At 36.4% G+C, this 25373-nt stretch overlaps 1 protein-coding gene across 3 annotated transcripts; it reads left to right on the forward strand.

Annotated features, from left to right (window-relative positions):
* Positions 1-23774, forward strand: LOC134802404 (proteoglycan 4). 3 transcript variants are annotated; one of them, XM_063775059.1, is made up of 10 exons: positions 1-100; positions 3066-3342; positions 10608-10719; positions 11350-11465; positions 11865-11992; positions 12863-12975; positions 14023-14127; positions 15243-15412; positions 16748-16849; positions 20558-23774. In XM_063775059.1, exons 2-10 carry the CDS (start codon positions 3274-3276, stop codon positions 20774-20776), a joined length of 1134 nt encoding a protein of 377 aa, XP_063631129.1. In that variant the 5' UTR covers positions 1-100; positions 3066-3273; the 3' UTR covers positions 20777-23774. The 3 variants fall into 3 exon arrangements, with proteins under 3 accessions (XP_063631129.1, XP_063631128.1, XP_063631130.1); XM_063775058.1 differs by lacking the exon at positions 1-100 and adding an exon at positions 231-417; XM_063775060.1 differs by lacking the exon at positions 1-100 and adding an exon at positions 231-417 and having other exon boundaries at positions 11880-11992.
* The last annotated feature ends 1599 nt before the right edge of the window (positions 23775-25373 follow it).

A 25373-nucleotide genomic window follows, 5' to 3' on the forward strand; every position in this document is an offset into this window, starting at 1 on the left:
ACAGCAGCGCCCGTCACCCGTCGATCATTATTTATTTTTTCAGTTTGACACCTATTTTGGCTAATCTAAATTTACAAGAGTATGACTGTCGACTAGAAAGGTAAATTTATTTACTTATTTCCTTTCCATTTACTGTAAAAATCAGCCACAATTTGAAAAAAAGCCGGCTATTTCATTGCCACGAAGTTAGATCATAATTCCCATTTGCTTAAAATCGGTTCCCTCTAGGCGGCGAACTTCACTGCGGTCGCCATTTGCGCCACGAACGCTGGTAGATCGTCTTGTGTGTAAAATTGTGGAATTGGAGGTTATAGTGCTAATTTACTAGTTAATAGTGCATTAAAATTATCAAAAACATTTTGAAGCAAGTAAATTGAGTGTCTAATGTCTCGTAAGCACGAAAAGTGTTTCGAATGAGTGAGTATTATGTTTTTTGCGAATGTTACGTAGCATGTAGGAAAGAAACACGTGCTAAATAATAGTTTCAATTTTTCTCCAGTTAAATTGCTTTTACACGGTACTAGCGTGCTATTTCGCATCGACTTTGTGCCTCAATTTGCGTTAAATTGAATCCATCATGTCGTTTGTATGGAAACTCGGTCAGTTTATTATTATTTTAGTTTCTAGGTGATCTATTTTAGGCTTGGCCGTTCAGCGGAGTTCCTAGTTCGAGTTTCAAAAATGTTTGTTTTTAATATGTATTTAGGCCCTGCGTTTGGGTTGGGCGGTCACGCTTTATAAAAACCTACATTCTACGCATTAAATAGAAAGTGGAATATTAATACGGCATTCTGGGCACCTTTCATTTGTTGACATTCAGTTTCATAACATTATCAACGGTTTGCGTCGACAATAATTACGTTTTGTTGTTTCGTACAAAAGCATAGAGTCAGAGAATGAATGTGCGATTACTTTTTTTTACTGAGGCATTAAATAGTTTAATATTTACTTTTACAACTTGTTAACTTTGAAATTTATCACCATAAAGTGTTTTAAAGTGAGAAATTACTAATATTTCGGTATAATAGGCATCGAATATTAACTTTTACAAGTTACTAAAGATGTATTTTTTATGAGGCTAGTACTCTTTATCTTTTTAACCTTGAAAGTTTAATCTCTCTGCAATAAAATACAATGTTATGTTGTATTGTTGTAATATTTTACATGATTGTATGTTGATGGATCAATTATTTCTTTTACTTTGTTATTTTGAGGCCCATAGTAACACACAAACTAACACTACAATGTTTTAATTTAATAACAACTATTATTAAGTACATTTTATCCTTGATTTCAGTATATAGAAGCTAAATATTGTTGCGATTGAGTGACCATTGATATTGTGTAACTGAACTAGTTTATTAATATAATATAGAGGGTTCCATACTTTTTAGCATTTGTTGTTATACTGGCAACAGAAATAAATCATATGTGAAAATTTCAACTGTCACAGTTTATGAGATACAGCCTGGTGACAGACAGACAGACGGACAGTGGAGTCTTAGTAATAGGACCCCATTATTACCCTTTGGGTAGGGAACCCTAAAAAGAAATGCCTAACTACTATTTTGCTATCAAAATTTAAAAAAAAGTGTTCTCCCAATACACGTCTCAGTTTGAATCTTATAAATTTGTAATAAGAACTTAATTGTTAAATTTATAATTTATAACCCAGTGTGGGTTTCAAAGGTGATTTATTGTCTCTACTCATTACTTGTTTACTCTTTCTTATCTATGATGATAAGCATGTTTACCAACATACAGTTATTCCATCTCACTAAGTTTAACAAAAATAGACTTTAATATCATAACTATGAGAGTCAGGGTCATCACATTGAAATGAATGAATATTATGAGTGAATGCTATCAAATTAATGGTCATTTGTGAAGTAAAAGTCCAAAAGTAACTCTAATTGGATAAATGAGTCATAAGCATAAATGTTTGTAAATTAACATACAAATATAGTAGGAATGCCATTCTTCTACCTTATCTCATTATCAATCATTAGTTAATTAGTAATTTAGGCTTATGATAATATGGCTTTCGAATTAGTATGATCATTTATCAAGATATTAAAATAATTAAATAATAAGGATTGGTCTCAATGTAAACTTATGTAAATGAAGTCATATATTTCTTTGTATGTTTCTTCATTATTGTAAATGGAGTCATATTACTCATATTAGCAAGGTCTGTTCCTTATACAGTAGAGACATTGTATGTCATGCGTTGATCTCAGTACCATATAAACATCAACTTATTTAGACATTGGTGGATACTACGGCATAAGAATAAGGTCCAAGTGGTCAGTTTACTGTGTTGACAATAATCCAGTTCGCAACCGAAGATGCTAAGTGGGCGAAATATTCAAAATTAACTGAACACAACTTTATTGTTAAGAGAATAAGAGTCTGTGTGATTTTAAATTGCTTAGCTACTTCTGCTGACTGGAACCATCTATATTACCACTTCGTAAGTTTGCTAGATGGCATTCATCAGAAAGCGATTTCTATGTCAGAAGTAAAACACTTACTTATGTCATGTCATGGCATGTCTACTCTGATGTAGCTGCTTCGCGCGGCAAATTCCTCGTAAAGCTCTGCAAGGCTTGTTGCGTGTAAATCCGCCTACTACTTTCTAGGTCTACCATTTTATTTAAGGCGGTTGAAAAAGAAGCTGAGTTTTGGGAGATCCTGGGACTAAAACTAGTTATGTTACATCTTTTACTTAAGAAAATACAATTCAGCTCCAGCCCGACATCTGTTCGCCACAGGCACACTTCACCTTTTTGCAGTTGTGGTAGCCGCTCCCGTATTGGCTTGTGTAGCCATGAAAAACATTGTCTCCCTGCCTGACACTATATATTCTGCAATAGACTGAAAGGCCTATGATGATGCCAATTCAGCTACATGCAGCCAAGCCTAATACAACTTCTTACCTTGCACTGGTTAAATGGTAGACCTAGAAATGCATATATACAAAATTAGAAAAGAGACTTATAATTAAAGAATACCATTTCTTTTAAAAGAGACTTATAATTAAAGAATACTATTTCTTTTTTCAGTTGCCGGGAACCCCAGAAATGAAGATAGTCAGGACACATACAAATTCAACTAGAAATCTTATGACAGCAGTGCCTCTAACAAACCAAACCAATTATTTTTAAACCTAAATCTAAATCTTTTTTAAACTAAGTGACATTGTGCCAGTATTTAAGCCGTATTAAAAATTAAGTAGTTTATGGTTAGTTTTTTTAACTGAGTGTTGCCAGTATGAAAATTCCGGAGACTTCAGCTAATGTTGGTGCTTATTATGGGAATGAGGAAAATGGACAGTGGCAGGTAAGGATAATTATTTGTTATAATAAAATAAAGTTATTTGATTTACTGTGGCAGTGGCAGGATCGGGAAAAGAGGCAACCGGTGGCATTCGGGAAAAGTGGCAAGGCTCAGAACCGGTTTTTTCTTCATACAAAAAATACCGGTGTTATTACGTTCTTTTTCGTTTTTTGGTTTATTATTTCATTTTTAATGGGACAATCTAATAATACGAAGTTGTTACCTAAACACATGATTCAATCCTAGGTAAAAAGCATAAAATAATTAATAATATTGGGCTATTTGGGTTTTTTCAAAAAAACCGTTTCCGAGCCCTGGTGGCGTGCTCTTGTTTTGGAGGTCAAGACCCTCTTTTTTCGCTGAGCCACATTAGTTAGTTATTTGCTTCACTAGGGGCCAAAGTTGTTGTTTAAGGCGCTCTTATACTCGAGTTTTACGTTTTCAAGGGGGTGAAGCAGACGCGTGGTAGAGCGGGCAGGCGGGCGCCCCGCGCGGCGTACCGCACCATTCCCGCGCAGCACGTCTACGTCCTTATTCTGACGACATCGGTATTCTGAATTGTCAGTTCCGGGATTTTTTCCGGCAATTAATATTGAATAAGATTTATTAGCAAATTCGAATTTTGATGAGTACTTAATGAAATTAAAAATGGTAGGTAAGACGGTGAGTGTAAATAATTATTAATTATATATATAATATAAGTGTATACCGCGACAAACTGAGAATCTAATCAAATGATACCAAATTATTATGAGACAAATAATAGTTCTTACTAATAGACATTAAAAATGTAATAGAGCTAGACCAAGAAAAGTCTGCAACGATTTTGATTGCACACGCAGTGCAAGTGTTATTTTAAACGTCAAACTTCTATGAAACTATGTATAACACTTGCACTGCCTATGCTATCAAAATCGTTGCAGACTTGGTCTAACTCTAGCAGTCAATTTCGGGCAAGTAGGTAGTGAAAATAAGGAAGAATACTAGCAAAGCTAAGATAATTTAGCTATCTTCACAAAAAGAATTATAACAATTTATAACTCTAACTGTAATTACTTACTATTTTTCTAATTTTGAATTGACGAGTAAAAGTCAAGCATTTAAAGATTGTAATGACAAAAAACACTTCTACTTCGACATTCGAGTTAGTTAATAGCTCAAGAAAATAAAAAAAATCTGCGGAAATAATTCGTATAATTTTGAAAATTGGCACAGTTATACCTTGTGGTGTCCAGATAACCATACTTAATGTCCTCGAGCTTAGCGGGTGTGCTGAGGGTGTAGGGGGGAGGGGGATGAAGGTACCTTTTTTCATATATTTGCTCATATCTCGAATATCTGTACGAATCGCATAGGTACAAAACAATAACAAAAGTTTTAACATAAAATTTCCTACAAATTTGGATCTTTTTATTTTTACGTTACGATCAATACTTTAGGGTTGTTAAAGTTAACAAAGAGATAAAAAGTTGATTTAAGAAAACGTTTCGTCGTTTCAAATATTGATCCTAGAAAAAGTGTTATGTTTTTCGTAGAAAATTGTATGCCGATTATTTATTTACAAGAACATTAAGAACTTATTTTGCTATGAGCCTTATTTTACGAATCATTTACGAAAACCTAAAAATAGGGACCTGGAAATTGATTCTAATTAACTTACCCCCTTTAATACCTCTTTAAATATTGATCGTAGCGCAAAAGTGTAAAGTACCTTTTTTGTGGACAATTTTATGTTCAATATTTATGTATAATATTTTTTTGCAACGGGCCACCGTTTACGAGTTATTTACGAAAAACTAAAAAAAAAGTGACCTGTGAACTAATTGTAATTAACTTTCTTCCTTTAATATCGTTTTAAATTTGATCTTAGAGAAAAAAAGTTCAAGATGTTTTTGGAGAAAATTTTATGTAAATTATTTATTAATTAAAACCTATTTTGCTATGGGACACCGTTTACGAGTTATTTACAAAAAACTAAAAAGGGACTTTAAAGTTGATTATAATTAACTTACCCGCTGCTTTGTCTTTTTTAATATTGATCCTAGCGAAAAGTTCTACATGTTTAGTAGGAAATTTTATGTTTATTATTTATGTATAAGATGCAATGGGTCATACTTTTCAAATTATTAACGAAAACATACAAACAATGAACCTTAGAATTTATTATAATTAACTTTCCTTCTTTATTATCTTTTTGAATATTGATCCCTGCGAAGTGTACTGAATCTTTTTGGTACAAAATTTTGTGTAGATTATTAACGTTTTATATTATTTTTTGATATTGGCCACCGTTTACGAGTTATTTACGAAAATCTAAAAAAGGGGACCTTAGAATTGATTATAATTGAATTTCCCGCGTTAATATCTCTTTGAATATTGATCCTAGCAAAAAATTGTACTAAATCTTTCTTGTAGGCAATTTTATGCAGATTACTTATGTAATAGAATATTTTTTGCTATGCGCCACCGTTTAAGAGTTATTTACGAAAAACTAAAAAAAGGGTCCTTTAATATCAAATATCTCACTTCCGGTCAAGAATTCGATCAAGCAACCAGCAAATTCGGATTCGGCGGGGTCTAATTAGGTTAAAAAACCCGGTTGCCAAAAAGTAATACGATTTGCCAATTAAAATCGATTTTATGAAAAATATGACCAGTCTAAAATATTTGAATCCTGTATATCTATGTTTAAAAATTATTCAATTTGATTAATTTTATAGCCTTTTAAGTTTTATGTTTACACAATTTATCAATCGTGACTGAATTCCGGATTGGTTAGATGGGTGTGTGCCTTTGCTGCCCAACTTGCTATAAAATGACAATATGACGGACGAATGTCTGAAATGTCACCGTATTTAAGAATTATTTTGCTTTTCTTCGCAAGTATGTTGAAAAACATTGTGTGTATAACATATTTGCATATTTATACTGTGATTACCCATTTTATGAAACGTCCGCTAAACTAGCATAGGTCCGACGCTGACAGTGGTCACGGGCGTACTGGCGTGAGGAATGGGCGCAAGGTATTGCCGCGTAGGATGTAATTTAGTAGGCAAAATGTTGAATTCATCAAATGATGAATGAAAAAATTAACGTATCGATAAAAGGACAAGCAATAATGAAGATTTACTTAAAAGCTATCGACTGAAGTAAGTTTCATATACATTTTCGTCGTAGTACTTCTAACATAAGGAAATAAAGACAGTGTTAGGCATGTTTTCAACTTAAGATTCTATCGAGAAAATAATGAGCCGTCGTGTTTCTGACAAGCAATAACGTACTTCAAGGACTGAAGTTATACATACTAGAAAATAATGCATGTGTTAGATAAATGAATAAAATTTTTTAAAGTATTAAAAATTATAAACACAAAACTGATAGTAAATATTATTTTCAAGGATATAACTTGTCAGGAACTTATCTATTTACCTTGATTCATAATTATGTAAAAATGCTAAATCAATAACTGGATACTATTTAAGTTTTAAGCAAGATAAATAAAATAATAAACAGATGTAATTGAAAATAAAACTGTTTTATTAAATTGAATAATACAATTTATTCACCTTATCATCAACAACTAATATATACAACCACTATTAGTTTATAATTCAGAAAGAGATTATTTAATTAATTATTAATTAATTAATCCATCTAATTAATCAAGTAGGTACATAATTATTACAATAATTACCAACATAGTATTTACTTAACTTTCAATATTCCTTTGGCGATGATTAACTCAGTGCTGCAGGGCAAGGCAGAATGCAGAATCAGAATGATTGCAGAATGCAGAATGAGGAATAATGGATCGGTCGGTCCCTTTTATACCCATTTCTACCTGGCAACTGGTTGATCATGCCACTTGTCATTCGATAAGTGACGTCACAGAAGTAGTTTCTCATGTACCTCGTCCATTTATCGAATTATGCAGAATAAAACTATTAAAATATATTTTCAATAAACTCCGTTATACATAATTATTAATCAGTAATATTAATTCAAAATATAATTACTTCAAAGTAGTTTTACAAATTTAAGTAGTAAGTTAACAGACTTACTGTTTCTCTTGTCAACGGTGGTTTCGTATCGTGCCTACCCACATAAATAGCAAATTCTGTAAAATTCACGTAATGTTGTGTTAAGTGTTTAAATAGTGTAATATATTATCAACATTGGACGTCAAGAGAAACAGGTCAGTTTTATACGTACAGGTCAGTTTAGAATAACAATATTCTAACACGGCCATACTGACATGTACTTCGTTCCCGAAGTACAAAATAGGATCAATTTATAAGGATAAAAATGTATTTATTTATTGCCACACCTGATATGGGCATCATGTATTGAGACAATTATATTGTTACTTAAAGACAAGACAACTATGTACATAAATGTAAGCAAATAAATGAAAAATAAAATGTAAATAAGTAAATAATGCTAATTTACACACATTGTGTAATCAATATATGATCAGCTTGAATAGACATGTTATCACTAGTCAAACCAGCGAATGTGTGGGTATTGCCAAATACCTAGACATGCCAATTACATTCACCCGCTGCTAGTGAGACAGTTGACACCAAGTATATGACCGACCAGCGGATACCAAATAAGTGTTGTGAGGGTATTGCCAAATACCTAGACATGCCAATTACATTCACCCGCTGCTAGTGAGACAATTGACACCAAGTATATGACCAACCAGCGGATACCCAATTAGTCTATCAGAAACAAAGAATCATAAATGCCAAAATAAAATACCAAAAATAAAACATTTACCTACATAACATGTACATAGCTTACTGTTTGATAAACTTTCCAAAAATCGCTCGGCCAATCTGACGAATAATTGCACATTGTTTTAAACATATAACAGTTGCTACATATCTTTCTGCTTGACGATAGCTTCGTGGTACACCAGGAATCTGCTCCACTGTCGCTTGTAGCGGGGTCAAAGGCGGAAAAAGCGATGTTCTTGTCTCTTCCGTGAGCACCGGAGACAGCTTTCAGAAGGATCCACATCCGTGCTGCTGTGGAAAGCCACAGGTTTCATATTCGTCTGAAATTATATAAGTATATATGTAGTGTAGCTGGATACAATCCAACTTCTGATGTTAGATAAATGAATATATTTTTTTTAAATATTAAATATTAAAAACTCAAATGTTTATAGTAAATATTACTTCCAAGTAAAACTTGTCAGGATGTTATTTATTTACCTTGATTCATAATTATGTAAAACTGCTAAATCAATAACTGGATACTATTTAAGTTTTAAGCAAGATAAATAAAATAATAAACAGATGTAATTGAAAATAAAACTGTTTTATTAAATTGAATAATACAATTTATTCACCTTATCATCAACAACTAATATATACAACCACTATTAGTTTATAATTCAGAAAGAGATTATTTAATTAATTATTAATTAATTAATCCATCTAATTAATCAAGTAGGTACATAATTATTACAATAATTACCAACATAGTATTTACTTAACTTTCAATATTCCTTTGGCGATGATTAACTCAGTGCTGCAGGGCAAGGCAGAATGCAGAATCAGAATGATTGCAGAATGCAGAATGAGGAATAATGGATCGGTCGGTCCCTTTTATACCCATTTCTACCTGGCAACTGGTTGATCATGCCACTTGTCATTCGATAAGTGACGTCACAGAAGTAGTTTCTCATGTACCTCGTCCATTTATCGAATTATGCAGAATAAAACTATTAAAATATATTTTCAATAAACTCCGTTATACATAATTATTAATCAGTAATATTAATTCAAAATATAATTACTTCAAAGTAGTTTTACAAATTTAAGTAGTAAGTTAACAGACTTACTGTTTCTCTTGTCAACGGTGGTTTCGTATCGTGCCTACCCACATAAATAGCAAATTCTGTAAAATTCACGTAATGTTGTGTTAAGTGTTTAAATAGTGTAATATATTATCAACATTGGACGTCAAGAGAAACAGGTCAGTTTTATACGTACAGGTCAGTTTAGAATAACAATATTCTAACACATGAAATCCTTGTAAAAGTCTGTAAATATGGTGACAAAAAAGCGCATTTTACTACACACCGCGCCTTAACCTCTCATGCTAATGCTGATACACGAGCAAACAAAAGAAGCCAAAAATGAAATCTTGAGTGTTGGGAGGGTTTCAAGGCACAAGGGTTAAACTTTGCTACCAATTGGGTTCTAATCCTGGTTAAGGCATTTATTTGTGTGATGAGCACAGATATTTGTTCCTGAGTCATGGTTGTTTTCTATGTATTTAAGTATTTATATATTATACAAGGGGTCATCCATTAATTACGTCACACGAATTTCTAGGTTTTTTGACCCCTCCCCCCCCCCCCCCTTGTCACATTTGGTCACATTTGGCAAACCCCTCCCCCCTAGTGTGACATCACATTTTTTCTACGAAATCGCCAAATCGAATTAAGTAAATACCTAAGTATTATTAATATTTTATCAAAATATTTTTGACGATATAAATATTAGTAATTTTATATCCCAAAACTGCTTAGGAAAGAAAATTAAAAGAATAAAAACGATTATCGTTTTAAAAACTTGTTATTTAAATGTACAGCGAATAAAATAATTTAAAAAAAAATTTCGGTTACTGATGAAGTTAAAGTGACGTCAAAAAGTTTGTGTCTCCCCCCTCCCCCATGTCACAATATGTCACATTTTCTTGACCCCCTCCCTCCCCCTAAACGTGTGACGTAATTAATGGATGACCCCCAAGGTGTCCCAAGAAGTAGTGATATACTGAAGCTGGGAGGTAGAGGACCTAGAGGGCTATCTGAATCACCCCCATGTATGTTCCGCAATTTTTCGTATTTTCGGAGTTATGAGTTTTTGAATTTTTCACCTATCGCCGAGTACGATGATATTTTTATTTATGGTGACGGGAATTATTGCGGTAGATGCTGGATTTTTTTTGTGTGCTAAGCTGATAGATAGGCCAGTTCAGTATGGTAACATTTACTATTGTTAGATCTTTGAATGGAAAAAAAAAATACATGGAACATACATGGGGGTGATTCAGATAGCCCTCTAGGTCCTCTACCTCCCAGCTTCAGTATATCACTACTTCTTGGGACACCTTGTATAATGTCGTTGTCTGAGTACCCACAACACAAGCCTTCTTGAGCTTACCATGGGGCTCAGTCAATTTGTTTAAAAAATGACCTATAATATTTATTATGTATTTAATGTAAAAAAAATTTTTTGTTTATATTTCAGCCAAACGGAATTATAATTGACAGCGGAGTGCCCGGTGGAGTAGTCGGCAGCGGAGACGGTCTGCACCCACAGCCTGTATACCCCGTACACATACCAAGGGGACATATACCCGGTGAGCTTTTCTTTTTAACAATCCAGCAGTACCAGCTCTTTTCCATAATGATGTAAATAGGGAATATTACGCAAAACTCTGCGTAGGGCGCGCCACTACCATTATCCATCACAATCTGGGGGTCTACCGCGAAAAAATTTTAACCTTTCTATCACTCTTACATATTTGAGCGATAAAGAGGCAGATAACTAAATTTCTATTCACCTAATTACCTAATTCTATTCACCTATAAATAGAATTCATTTTAGTATAAGGTGGCCATTTATTGAAACCTTATACTAAAATGAATTCTGTTTATATGTGAATTGAATTCATTTTTAGTTAAGGCAGGCGTGGCTCACTCCGCGATTTCGTCGCTTTGCTACAGGTAGCTAAAAGTACATCTGTTCCACACCGATTTTGGGGAATGCCATAAGCCGCGCGTGGCGCTGTCGCCACCTAGCGGCCATATCTGTGCTGATCGTAACAGACGCGTTTTGTTAGAGAGTGAGTCTTCTGTACCTAGTACTATTATTTATTCTGTGGTTAAGGGCGGCCAGTTACTGGTGAATTACCCTACATGTTACTTATGTGTTGGGAAATAAATGTGTTTATTATTATTAACTGGTGTATATGTGTGTGTGTGGGCAGGCTACGTGATGGCGGGCGCGTACTACGCAGGCGCGGGGTACGGCGCGGCGCCGGCGCCGCCCGACGACTTCGCCGACTACATGTGGATGGAGAACGAAGAGGAGTTCGACAAGCAGGTAAACCATCTACTGTTCATTCTAATTCCAAAACTCCCGCAAAACTCGAACATATTCAAATTATTTTAAATAAAATATTCACTTATCGATCGAAACATGTCGAGCGAGTAACTTAAGGATAAGTTATCATATTAATATTATTAACATGTATAAATAAATATGCTATCCCTGTCAGGTATAGGTATATATAAGTGTTATGGCTGACGCTGTCAAAATAACCTTTACACTTTCAAGTGAGGTTTACATTAGCTCGCTTGCGCCCGTCACCTTGGCGTGCCAGTGACGTTTTTGTTTATAACGTGAAGCATTCAAAAGGTTAAAAAAATGTATATAGTGTTCTAGTAGTTAAGTAGATTTGTTGTTGCATGTTTTTAATGGAATGCCGTCCGTGTGTCAAAGGCTGTGGTTCCGCAGGTGATGCAACAGCTGGAGGAAGAGGCGCTGATGGAGCAGTGCATAGAGGCCATGCTGGAAGACGAGCAGAGGGAGCTGGAGAGGCACAACCCCCACAACCCCCACTACCCCACGTGAGTTCGGACTCGTTAACCATACTAGCGCCTACTATATTTCAGTACTAAATGATAAAAAGAACTAATTGCTATTCGGTTGTAAACTGAATTATTGTAAAATAAAAAGATCACATGAAACGTTCAAATCTTTATTCAAGTTAAGCTAGGCCGGCTCCAACCCTACACCTCTGACCTGAGAAGATTTAGCCCAATATGGGATCGGCAACAAACTCAGCGGGACACATCTTTTCAAAAGAACACATTCTTTCTTTATTTCACAAAAGTAAGCTTCTAATGAAACATGAGAAAACAAAAGTAAGACTTGAAATAAAACACTTAGCTAAATGGTTAAAGAACGTTGGATTCTATAAGCTTTCAGAATAAGCCTTCAGGAACGTGGCGAGTTAGGCACGAGCACGAGGTACGGCTAACGTTCGATCAAGTCTGCCGGCGGAGCCTCACCGCTCCCGCCTCGAAGTTCAGTCGGCAAACCCGCTCGACCAGTCTACCAACATAACGACAAAACTGCCACCTCGTACGGAACTTCATCCAAGTTAAACCACTTGACGTTCCAAAGCCTTCTACCTGTCATCTTAGTTAAATAATACGCCAATAGACGGCGTTACTCTCTACGTTATGAATTTCGTTACAACTTAGGTAATACGTAGCCAAACATTGCTAATTGATTGTATACAGGCGTCTAAAACAATGAACTGTAACGCTGCAATACGTCCTTCTAGAGTCACGCTCCGGGATATATATTACTAGCTTTTGCCCGCGACTTCGTCTGCGTGGAATCAGTAACAGTAGCTAAAGTATAGCGCCAACAAGGCATCTGTTGCATAAATGACAGATGAATTTTTTTTTTAATAATATGTATGCTTTCAGGACGAGTAACGGTAACCCGTTGCTATCGCTGGAAGAGACGGTATCCCGATCGACGCTCAACCCTCTCGCTGCCGAGTTCGTACCCACCTTCGTGCCTAGGGGCGCACGTACAGGTTAGTCGATGTACAGATATATTGCCATTAGTTGCCTGAAATAAAGATTTTCATTTTCATTCATTGCATATTTATTTTCCATAGATTTTCACGGAAACGTACGAGCGTGTCTTGCTATTTCAGTCAGTTTCTATTAGCGTTGAAAATGTCGGAAAAAATATAATGATTTTTTCGGGAATTTATGAAATTTTCGTTATTTCCGTTTTTTTCGGATTTTCTATAATCTAAATTTAGTTATCAGCCTCTTTATCGCTCGAATATGCAAGAGTGATAGAGAGGCAGAAACCGAACTTTCGATTGTCGTGTTTCACGGTAGGCCATGTGATTGACGTAGTGACGCATGGTGTCATTGATGTTTGTTTACTGTATGTGCTAGTTGTGCCACCTACGCAGAGCTTTGCCTAATATTCCCTATTTAAAAGAAATACTATTATATTAATTTTACCTAATTCCATTGCTATCAGATCGGATAATCAATGCTTTATTATTGAATAATAAGAAATATTTTAATTGAAATTATTTCTATATATGAGGGAAGCGTGTGAACCGTATCAAATGAAATAAGTGACCGTGAAAAATGACGAAGGTTTCGCAAATTAAGCACCATAGTGACTTAAATGAGACGTCGATCACAAATATGCGCTCGTTTTTCTTACGATACCATAGAGAAATATAGTAAGAATAGAGTGCTCACTCCATACATCAGTTTTTGTACCAAAACGACTATCATTTTCGTATCATCTAGCATCGAGTAGCGGAATTATCAGTGCCGCTACTCGATACTAGATGTCTCTCGTGTGGCGACTCACGAAAATTGTATTGAACAACAATTTACAATTAATATTAAGACCAGAAGTCGTTGAAAATAGAGTTCCAGTTAATTGGGTTATAATATTAGCTGAAAATTGTTGAGCATTAGACTTTTCGGTCGCTGCAACGTCTATTGTCAAGTAGCAGTACTGATAATTCTGCTACTCACTCCGCTTACTCATGCCGCTTATAGTGCCTCAGTGACTACAAAATTACATGTAATTTTTTTTATTCCAGAAGAAAAGAAAGTGGCAGAAGTAAAGAGCACAGAAGAGACACAGAAGGAGCCCAGCGAAGGAACGGAAGAGGCGCCACAGGTCACGGAAGAACTCAAAACAGAAGGTGAGACATAATTAACTTACTCACAATACCAGGCGTGGCTTACTCCGAGATTTCGTCGCGTTGCTACAAGTACATGCGGCTCACACCAGTTTTGGTGTCTAGCAGTAGTGATTGCCGCGCACCGCTACGGAACGGACGCCTGCTCGCGCTTGCGCCACCTGGCGGTCATATCTGTCGTAATAGACGCGTTTTGTTAGAGAGTGAACCTTCTGTAGCTAGTACTATTATTTTTATTCTGTGTCAATACGTAGATAAATATACAGTTTTTACCTCCGACTCGAAAAGAGGGGTGATGTTTGACGCCAATGTCTGCCTGTGGCATCGTAGCTCTCCAACGGATAGACCGATTTCGATGCGGTTTTGCTTTACGTGAAAGCGAGTTTCTTTGCGGTGGCATAGAGAAATATAGTAAGACGAGTGCTCACTCCATACATCAGTTTTGGTACCAAAAATATTAGTATTTTCATAGTCGACATCTAGCATCGAGTAGCGGAATTATCAGTACCTACTTTAAGTAGTAGCAAAGACATATGTAACTTCGTATAAGACGAATAAAGTCTAAGGAAAAAACGTGCCTCGGAATTCAAGCAAAAGTCATTCTCGAATAGATGGCGCACACACCTTTAGCCTATCCTCGGCTAGATGGCGTGACGACACCGTTTCATATTTAACAATTTTAACACATAGATATCAGTGAATGAACATGGATCAAAATGATATAAAAATAATAAAATCATTTATCCATATATATAAATTTTTTGATAACTTTATACGTTTTCATTTTGAGTTTTAGTCGTGTGTCGATAGATGGCAGTAAATTTACAGTGACTACAAAATTTACAATGACAGGACCCCTCTATACTATCTATTCTTTTTGGTAGTAGTAGTAGTACTGTCAAGTGACCACAGATGTAACACCGACACTTGACAGTACTACTACTACTTAAAGTACTGATAATTCCGCTACTCGATGCTAGATGTCGGCTATGAAAATACTAATATTTTTGGTACCAAAACTGATGTATGGAGTGAGCACTCGTCTTACTATATTTCTATATGGCGGTGGTGTGTTTTAAAATCATCATTTATATCACACTTACACATTCGTGTTTCAGAGCCCCTCCCCCCCGTAGACCCGCCGGAAGTGAGCGCGGCCGACGTCCAACCCATAGACAAGAAACGTGACATCAAGAAGGACAGCAAAACGAAACCAGAGACTAAGAAACCGGTCAAAGCGGACCCTAAGAAGACTAGTAAACCTGCGGTCGTCAAATCAGAGACTAAGGTACAGTACTCTTATTATCTATGCTTTAAAATGGCGGCAATGGTAAGAGCAGTCTCATTTTCCTCCGCGCTTCCCGCTTGGCAACTAATCCTATAGTGGAGTGTGCTCAAGCCATAAAAAGTTCAAATACGGCGTTCACTGAATAGAGATTTCCTTTGGTAGAATCTTTGTGTTCCTACAATGTATTTAAGAAGTGGAGCCACCCAGATTTTTGATGCAGGTGGGGGGGGGGGGGGTTTAAGGATCGGTGATATCTGAGGTTAATATTTTTTTAAGTATAGGTTCTATGTCAAGTTTAGTATCATTTTCAACTAAATCAAAGATGTAGACATAGATTTCATCTAAATCGGTTCAACCGTTATTGACTTCCCATACAATCTTACACCGTCCTTTTCACTTTTGAGAGTTTTTTTTTTTTTTAATAAAAAGTATCCTGTTTTTCCCCGGGACTCAAAATATCTCTACCAAATTTTATCTAAATCGGTTCAGCGGTTATTGGATCTCCATACAAATTTCCACCTCCATTTTCACACCCTTAAGCGATAATTTTTGAGATTAAAAGTATGCTATGTTATTCCCTGGGACTGAAACTATCTCTGTGCCAAATTGTAACTAAATTGGTTTAGCGGTTTAGGCGTGAAAAGGAATTAAAAAAAAAGTATTTTTTTCTTATTTTATGTGTTTTTACTTCGGAATGGTGGCATTATGATATCATAAATGAATTCGGCATCCCTGATTTATACGAAAACGATACCAAACTTGGCCTAGTAGCTTAAATGACATAGATATCAAGATCAAGTTGAGACCACTGCACGCACTGACCACGACCACTGTAGGCACTCATCATCATCATCAGCCTACTCTCGTCCACTGCTGCCACACATAGGCCGCTCCTATTGCACGCCATTGAGCACGATTTGCGGCAACTGTGGCGAAGGCACTAGTTTTAACGAAGACGACTGCCATCTGACCTTCCAACCCAGAGGGTACAGTAGGCATTATAGGGATTAGTCCGGTTTCCTCAAGATGTTTTCATTCATTGAAAAGCGACTGGGAAATATCGAATGATATTCCGTACATAAGTTCCGAAAAACTCATCGGTACAAACCGGGGCTTGAACCCGCGACCTCCGGATTGAAAGTCGCACGCTCATACCGCTAGGCCACCAGCGCTTCGGTAAATATCGAACGATATTTCGTACATAAGTTCCGAAAAACTCGCTACGCTCGTGAATCTATTATATAATCTTTCGCTTGCACGGGACTCAAAATAAGCACTCGAAGAAATATTGAACTTTGATCTCTTGTTGTACAATAACTATATTTGAATTAGCAGGTGGCGCCCAAAAAGAAGGAAGTGAAAGCAGTGAAGAGTGAGGCGAGGTTAGAAGAGAGGGAGAAAGAAGACGCGCCAGTGATTGTCGCAGAGCTGCCTAAGGTTAGTTTTTACTGACATATGTTTATATGAGCTATACCAGCAGTCGGCAACAAGCGGCCCGTTAACTTCTCACTTGCGGCCCGCGAGCCCCCCTGGCTATTTTGTAGGTAATATTGATAAACTACAATGTCTGATAAAGTCACAAATATTAACAAAGTGCGGTCCGCTTCAACTTCGTTAACTACTATGTGGTTCTTGGCTGCTAAAAGATTGCCGACCGCTGATCTATACTATATTATTAAAAAATTTGACAAAAATAAAATAGCGTCGCGCCGTCTAGTGAGCTGAAACTTCAATGAAATTACTTTAAATGAATAAAGACTTGTTTTTGTGAGGGGGTTTGTCGTGTGGTTAAAGGGCCGTATATACTGTAAAACGTTGGACGATACACGTCCAAATGGGTAATTATCAGAGGTCGGAATTCTCGTAGTATTTTTGAGTTGTCATAATAGGGACTTCTCGTTTATCGACTTCCGATTATACATATGTATATCGATAAATACAGAATTCAATATGTAAAATATAATTACGAGTAGAAGTAAACAACATGCAGTCTTATCGCGAATGAGCGATTTCTTCGAGATAACCTCTGTTTGGCCGGTTTTTTTTATTTATCGTCCTATATTCCGATTTTTACTTTACGACTCGTATCGTAATGAATTACATATAAATAGGAAAGCGCATACATATATTAAACTACAGTCGAATTTGGGCCTCGAGGCGGTCAATCGGTTCCTAGAAGAGACTAAATTTGCGTCCAGCGTATTCGTATCCACGCCATCTAGTTCGTGGGAGGGTATAGCAAGCCCGGAAGGGGCTCTCGGAACAAAACTTAGTTTAAAAATAATGTTTTTTCTCAAAAATGGGCGGCAAAGTTGACTTTGCCGTTTAAAAAATAGGTCGCGAAGTGCTGAGTTTATGGTCGGTCAAAAATTAAAAAGTTAAAAACATTGCAGTCTCGATTTTGGGACTGCAATGTTGCATACAAATTCCGTTATTTGTCGAGTTTCAAACTTTTTAAAAGTTTAAATGGCCACATTAAATGAAGGTACGGGCCCATTAAACAGCCAAACAGATGATTAGTAATAATTATTATACTGTCAGTACCGCGATGCCTCAAATAGGTTGGCGTATTTTCGGCAGAAAAACACTTCTATTTTAAAATTTAAAAAATAAAAAGGCGGCAAAGCTAACTTTTTCAATTGTTTCTACTTTTTTCTGTGGTAAATATATACGTAAGAACGTTTCTTCTGTAAAATATTCCTAGTAAATTTATATTTCTTGCACCATTTTTGAGAAAAGCTCTATATATGACTCGGCCGGAAGGCTACTCGCCGGCTTCGGATTCAATTAAACGGACTCCCAAGGTCGTCCGTTTAAAACGAATCCTCAGCCTGCAAGGAGCTACTTCCGAGCCTCGACAATAATGTAGTCAGTGTTGGGCATTCAAGAATAAAATCATTATTTGAATAAGAATTTGTAGGAATAAAATCATCTCGATTTTATTCCCGTCAAAAATATTCAAATAATTTTGGTCGGGAATAATTCGTATGAGAAAAAATTGAATGAGAATAACATATTCGTAATCAAATAAATATAATCATGATTTTTATTCGAAATAATATTCCACGAATAAAAATGTGGTCTGGGCACCGTATAGGTACTAATTACGTATAATATTATAGTTAGGTAGATGTAATAGTAGTTAGTCTCTTGTCTAATTGATACCCATTTTATGGAATAAAATCTTACAAATTGACTGTCGCATAGTTTCAGTAACCGTATTATTTTTAATTTACTAACCAAATCATTAGGTTCAATTTAGCTCGTCTAGGGGCCTAGCCAAGATGCCAATCGCTTGCGCTCCGACAACGAAGCGCTTTCTGTCTCTATCACTCTTACATATTAGTGCGATAGAAAGCCAGAGATAGCGTTTTGTTGTCGTAGCGCAAACCATTGGCATGTTGGCTACGCACTCAAAGTGCCTAGCCAAGATGCCAATTTTTGTTTTTAATTAATAACCAAATCATTAGGTAAATTTTGCTGTTCTGAGGGCCTAGCCAACATGCCAATCGCTTGCGCTCCGACAACGTAGCGCTTTCTGTCTCTTACTCTTACATATTAGTGCGATAGAGAGACAGAGATAGCGTTTCGTTGTAGTAGCGCAAACGTTTGGCATGTTGGCTACGCTCCCAAGGTGCCTAGCCAAGATGCCAATTTTTGCTTTTATTTTAATAACCAAATCATTAGGTAAATTTAGCTGTTCTGGGGGCCTAGCCAACATGCCAATCGCTTGCGCTCCAACAGCGAAGCGCTTTCTGTCTCTATCACTCTTACATATTAGTTCGATACAGAGGCAGAGATAGCGTTTCGTTGTCGTAGCGCAAACAATTGGCATGTTGGCTACGCACCCAAGGTGCCTAGCCAAGATGACAATTTTTGTTTTTAATTTAATAACCAAATCTTTGTGTACAATTTAGCAGTTCTGGGGGCCTAGCCAACATGCCAATCGCTTGCGCTCCAACAACGATGCGCTTTCTGCCTCTATCACTCTTACTTATTAGTGCGATAGAGAGACAGATACCGTTTCGTTGTAGTAGCGCAAACGATTGGCATGTTGGCTAGGCCCCCAGAACAGCTACATTGTACATAATGATGTGGTTATTAAATTAAAAACAAAAATTGTCATCTTGGCTAGGCACCTTGGGTGCGTAGCCAACATGCCAATCGTTTGCGCTACGATAATAAAACGCTCTCTCCGACTCTCTATCGCACTAATATGTAAGAGTGATAGAGACAGAAAGCCCTTCGTTGTTAGAGCGCAAGCTATCATATTGGCTAGGCCCCTAGAACAGCTAAATTGTACCCAAAGATTTGGTTATTGAATTTAAAAAAAAATTGGCATCTTGGCTAGGCACCTTGAGTGCGTAGCCAATATGCCAATCGTTTGCGCTACGAGAACGAAACGCTATCTCTGTCTCTCTCTCGCACTAATATGTAAGAGTGATAGAGACAGAAAGTGCTTCGTTGTCGGAGCACAAGCGATTGGCATCTTGGCTAGGCCCTCAGAACAGCTAAATTTACCTAATGATTTGGCTATTAAATTAAAAAGAAAAATTGTCATTTTGGCTAGGCACCTTGGGTGCGTAGCCAACATGCCAATCGTTTGTGCTACGACAACGAAACTCTATCTGTCTCTCTATCGCACTAATATGTAAGAGTGATAGAGAGAGACTATACGCAACTCTACGGAGCGTTAACGTTTGGCATATTGGCTAAGCACCCTGATCGGATGATAGAACTAGATAGTATATAGCGGAACTCTTCAATGTGTACTGTACCTAAACTAAAGTGACAAATATCAATTTAATCCAACTTTTAAATAGAAGGCTGAAAATCAACTTACAAAATATGTATAACCGATTGTACTACAAAAATTAACTTAATTCTAAATAACATTTTAATTGAATAAAACCTTATTTAGAATAGTCTCAGTTCTAGAATAATTATTCTGTTTTTTATTCCGCATTTAAAATAAAAGTCACATGATTTATTCACCTTAATTTTATTCTAAAATAACTAGTGCAAGAATTATTCTAATTCAAATCGATTTGAATAAGAATTAAATTTCTATTTTTATTCTTATTCTTATTCAAGTTAATTTTTGCCCAACTCTGAATGTAGTATTAACGTTGAATGTTTGGTCAGGTTGCACCGGCGCCGGCGCCCTTGCCCTCGGAGGAGGCGGCGGGGGCGGGGGCGGGCAAGCCCATCAACTACGCCGCCGCCGCGCGCGCCAACAAGCCCAAGCTCGCACCCGCCACCCCCGCCCCCGCACCCGCACCCGCACCCGCACCCGCACCGCCCAACACCACCGCACCCGGCACCAAGAAACCCAGCGTGCAGAGGAAAAACAGCGCCAAGTAACACCACACCCCACCCCCACCCCCGCCTGCTCCTGACTGGTGGCTCTCACCGTGTAAAAACACTCTAAAGAGGACCCTAGGCCGTTGATAATAAGGTAGAAAATTCATCGCTTCTGCGACGATGTAAATTCCTTTAGGATTTTTGTTGTAGAAAATTGGGGACGGGTCTGGACGAGTTTAAAAATAAACCTTGTGCTGTTTTGGTTAGGGTAGCGAATGGAACGACAATCGTAAGTCATTTTATAATAAACTCGTGTATAATGTTACGTAATTCTAAACAGAAGTTCAATAGAAATGGCTAAAAGCGTGATTTATACCTGGATTTCAATATTTTTTTTCAATTAATTCTAGTTATTCGTTATAGACCAAAAAAGTTCTGTAATGATTTTGACAGCACCCACAGTGCCAGTGTTATTTCGTCGGGTGACAAGCAAAAGTCACTAACTAACACCATTGAAATTATTGGACAATAAACCGTGTTACAAGTGTAATAAAGTGCATTGTTACTTTAATTTTTTGATAGTACTTAATGAGTTTTGCTTGTCACCCGACAATTTATATAATTTCATAGAAGTTTGACATATACCACCTGCACTAAGTGTGCTATCAAAATCTCTGCAAACTTTTCTTGGTCTAACCCTAGTAACATGACTTGACAATCAAACTTACATGAAATTCAGGTATACTAGAAATTGAAAAATATTTTAGAAATTTCTATTGAACACTGTAAGCCTTTATAGCAGAGGGAATATATTTCCCACCTAAGTTTAAACTTTATTTCAAAGTCATAGAATTCAATTTTGCACAATTTCTGACACCCTTATGTTATGCCTTATAAAGAGTTAAATAAATCATTATTTAATAAATAACAATAATGACATTATACACGAGGTTTTATATTAATTCACTTGGGGATATAACTGACTGTCTTACCATTATTCTGACTTATTTTCTTGCAAATCAAAATCACAGATAGCGTGGTACATTTTAGGGATATATTTAAAAGTCAATTTTTACAATAATCATCATCTGAAATTTTGTGTGAAGGCGTTTTAAAACTTTTCATAAATTTTAATGTGAAATTAAGTTGGTATAGTTTGAGCACTGACCCACTGCAGCGTACGAACGCACGTTTTTAAAAATCTATTCGTACGGTCATCTCACGGTATACGCTCAGTGTTGCGAGTTTTGGCCTAAGGCTGCCTTTCCACTGAGGAGATGAGAGACGTGCGAAAGTCTCTTCTCCGCTCCGCTGGATTACAACCAATGCTATTGGTTAATTCTGCTCTTATCCGCCTCAGTGGAAAGGCAGCCTAAGCCGAGACTTAATACTAGGAGTCTTTAAGACTTTTGAGGGCTAAGTGGCATAACTCACAATTATACATGTTGCATACATATTTGTGCTGCAATGGGTACCTTTAAGAATACTGTGACAGCCTTGGAGTGGAATGAATATCTTGGAGTATATGTTAAGTTGTTATTAAGACATATTTTATTAGTTTTATTAATATGATTAGTATTTTTTTTTTGGGAAATATAATATGGATAATTGAAAAATATTTTTTCGTTGATATGGAAATTTTGGTGTTAAAAAAATGGGTTATTGCCACTCACAAGTGTAATAAAATGTGGCTTTCCACCAGAGAATAATCCTTTCTTGCACTTGAAGCATATTGCACCCTTCTGTATGGAAAGCCACAAATGATGTTTGACGTATGTATAAAAAATGGCTTGTTGACTAAATCCACAAAAAAAATAGATTCATCTATGAGAAAAATTTGTTTGGTATAGATTATTAGTTCATCTAGATACAGAGACATGTAAGATCGTTTTTAGTTCTGCATATTGCTTGATAACCAACAAAAGTTAAAACACTAGATTTTAATGTGGTGGCACATTTTATTAAAACATATACAAACAGGAACACTCCTAACTGTACATCGGTGGACTTTATTACAAATGGCATATGTCCACCATGTACTGTTAACAGTGTAGGCTATGGTACACTACACTTTATAGATTAGGGTATTTTTATATGTTATTTCTACTCAGAATCGTGAGCTGTTTCGATTTTAATAGCAGAAAAGGGTCCCAAAATTTCCATACATTTATTATTTCTTCCATTCCGTTATACAACGTTTATGATAAAATGGTAACAGACTGGGAATATTAATCTTTAAACATTTGTTCTCCTATTTGGATAGAAAGAGCTCTGAGTAAAATAGGCATAAAAATTTAAAAAAACAAATAGTACCGTAAACTCGGGCTACTTTGATCCAATGGAGGGTAACTTTGACCCACATGAAAACCTCATTGAAGAGGGTCTAATAAAATACATAAAATCGTCAAAAGCTAGCTAAAACCAACCTCATGTCATCCATAATTACAGTGCAATAATATAACCTGGACCGAGTAAATCTCAATGGACAAAGTTACCGTCCAGGGCTAAAGTAACCCGACTTTACGGTATTCTCAGACTTGTATCTCTGTATTTATCAAACTATGTTTTCAAGCCTCGTGTTAGTGGTTTTGGCCTTTGAAAAAATGTACAGCCTTTAAGTATAGTGTGAAATAGTACGGTAATTTTAATAGTATGTGATATTTCTTGTTACTGCCGAGTCCGTCCTGTTTTGCGTGGGTGTTGTGTTGTGTTTTAGCACGTGTTTAGGTCAACCATGTGTTTGCATGTAGTGATGTAGTTAAAAAGGTGTGTGTGAAGTCCCCAAGCTTTAAAGGTTCGTCACACAGGCGCGGGGCGCGCCGCTTTTACATATAAAACGCTCACGCCCCGCCCGGAAAACGCGCCTGTGTGACGGAAAGCAAGCATTTGGACAGACGAAGAAAGGCCTGTACCCAACAGTGATACTTTTGGGGCAGCGAGGTGCTAATCAAATTGCAACAAAGTATGCAATATTGAAATGCATTAGGAAAATGATAAAATTTGTATACGTATTTGGTGAAGGTATTCAAGTTTTGAAAGTGTGTGTTTGACTCACATTTTTTATAAAAACACACGTGAAATGCAAAACGGAACGGGCTCGCGGTATTCTTGCATTTTTCTTTGACGGAGGAACGGAAAAAAAAATAAAAAAAATAATGTATAAAAAGTCCTTATTATTAATAAAATAAAATAATTAGCGAAACGATATGTGAATATAATATTAGTTTAAAATATATATTTTAGCGCTGAGATTTTTATTAGAAGAAATAATATGGCTTAGATACCAGACGTGTTGCAAGCTTTTTTACGTTTTACTTTAAATTCTTTTTAGTCCCCAAATGTTCGCTTTAAAGCGAAAGATATTTCTAGCTACGTTGTACAGCCTTTTGGTTAGCTTAGCAGTGAAAGCATATGTCACCGACGTCATATTTCTTCTAGTAATAATCGCACCAAATAGCCTATAAAATTAAGGCTGTCCATAACGATAGTTTGTAAAACAATTAAAAATATTCGTGTACATTGAATGAAAATTATTAAAAAAAAGTTCATTTTTAGCACACCGGGCGACTAGGTACCTAACCTTACGCAAGTAAAATTTAAAAACCGATTAGAACCACTTTTTTAATTTACAATTATATTGTCAACAAAAACATTGAATTTCTTAGTTATTGAGTGTTTAGCAACCTTAAGTATTCAAGGCTTGAAAAAAAATCTAGCCTCTAAAAGCAATATAAAATTGGCCTAGTATAAAATGTAGTAATTGAAGTAATACACCTATAATGTGTTAGATTATTCACGTGTCGTGTCCAGAAAAAGAGATCTCAGGTGCTAACGCCATTATTAACAATAAACTGCAACACGGCACCTTTTCTTTACGAACGACAAAATTATGTCAAAATTATTTGTACGGGTTATTGACGTAGCCCTAGCGTGTGCTGCAGTTAGATCGCCCACACTGTTAACTGTCCAAAGGTGGGCCTTATGCCTTTTGTAATAAGGTCCACCGATGTACAGTTAGGAGTGTTGCTGTTTGTACACGTCGCACGCACGCTAGAGACAGTGCTCCTGTCGAAGACCCTCAAAACGGATCAAAACATGACTCAAATTTTGAACTTGAGTTACCCGTTTTAATATAATTTGTGTATTCTCATTTGTCCCCGCCGGGCACAGATGGGAACAGGTGCATTCATATAATCATTCCCATCTGTCTGGCCTCATGTATAGCGGGGGTCACATTGGACAGGGACAAATGGGAATACACCATATATTTAATATGTTTGAGTGTTACGGAAGATTTGTTACGACACAATGAGGGTTTCCGCGATCGACTTTTTCACTAGATGACAGCACCGTGGCGAGAGGTCTAGCTGTCATCATCCACCAATCATGTTCAACCATGTTTTTTTTATTGGTGGATTTTGTCAGCAGCTGTCAAAAAGACCTCTCGTCACGGTGCTGCCATCTAGTGAAAATCTCGAGGAAAACCCTCATTATTAGGTACCTCGATGTCGCGCCGGTCGGTAGAAGATACCTCTAGGGTAGACGTGTGTTATTTTTAAAAAGACAGGGTTAGATTGTAAATTGTGTGTATGTTCCAGGCGAAATTAAATGGGTTTGGAGAAACGTCGCCATTTTGATTTATTTTTTTCGAAACAAC

Source organism: Cydia splendana, chromosome 24 (assembly GCF_910591565.1).
Source record: "Cydia splendana chromosome 24, ilCydSple1.2, whole genome shotgun sequence".
NCBI lineage: Eukaryota > Metazoa > Arthropoda > Insecta > Lepidoptera > Tortricidae > Cydia > Cydia splendana.

What these genes read in the sequence shown, in the direction of transcription:
- LOC134802404 (XM_063775059.1), top strand. Translation starts at nt 3,274, where the DNA reads ATGAAAATTCCGGAGACTTCAGCTAATGTTGGTGCTTATTATGGGAAT. An exon ending in CACAACCCCCACTACCCCAC is followed by an intron (nt 11,993 to 12,862) that starts GTGAGTTCGGAC and finishes GTATGCTTTCAG; the next exon opens with GACGAGTAACGGTAACCCGT. An exon ending in GCCTAGGGGCGCACGTACAG is followed by an intron (nt 12,976 to 14,022) that starts GTTAGTCGATGT and finishes TTTTTATTCCAG; the next exon opens with AAGAAAAGAAAGTGGCAGAA.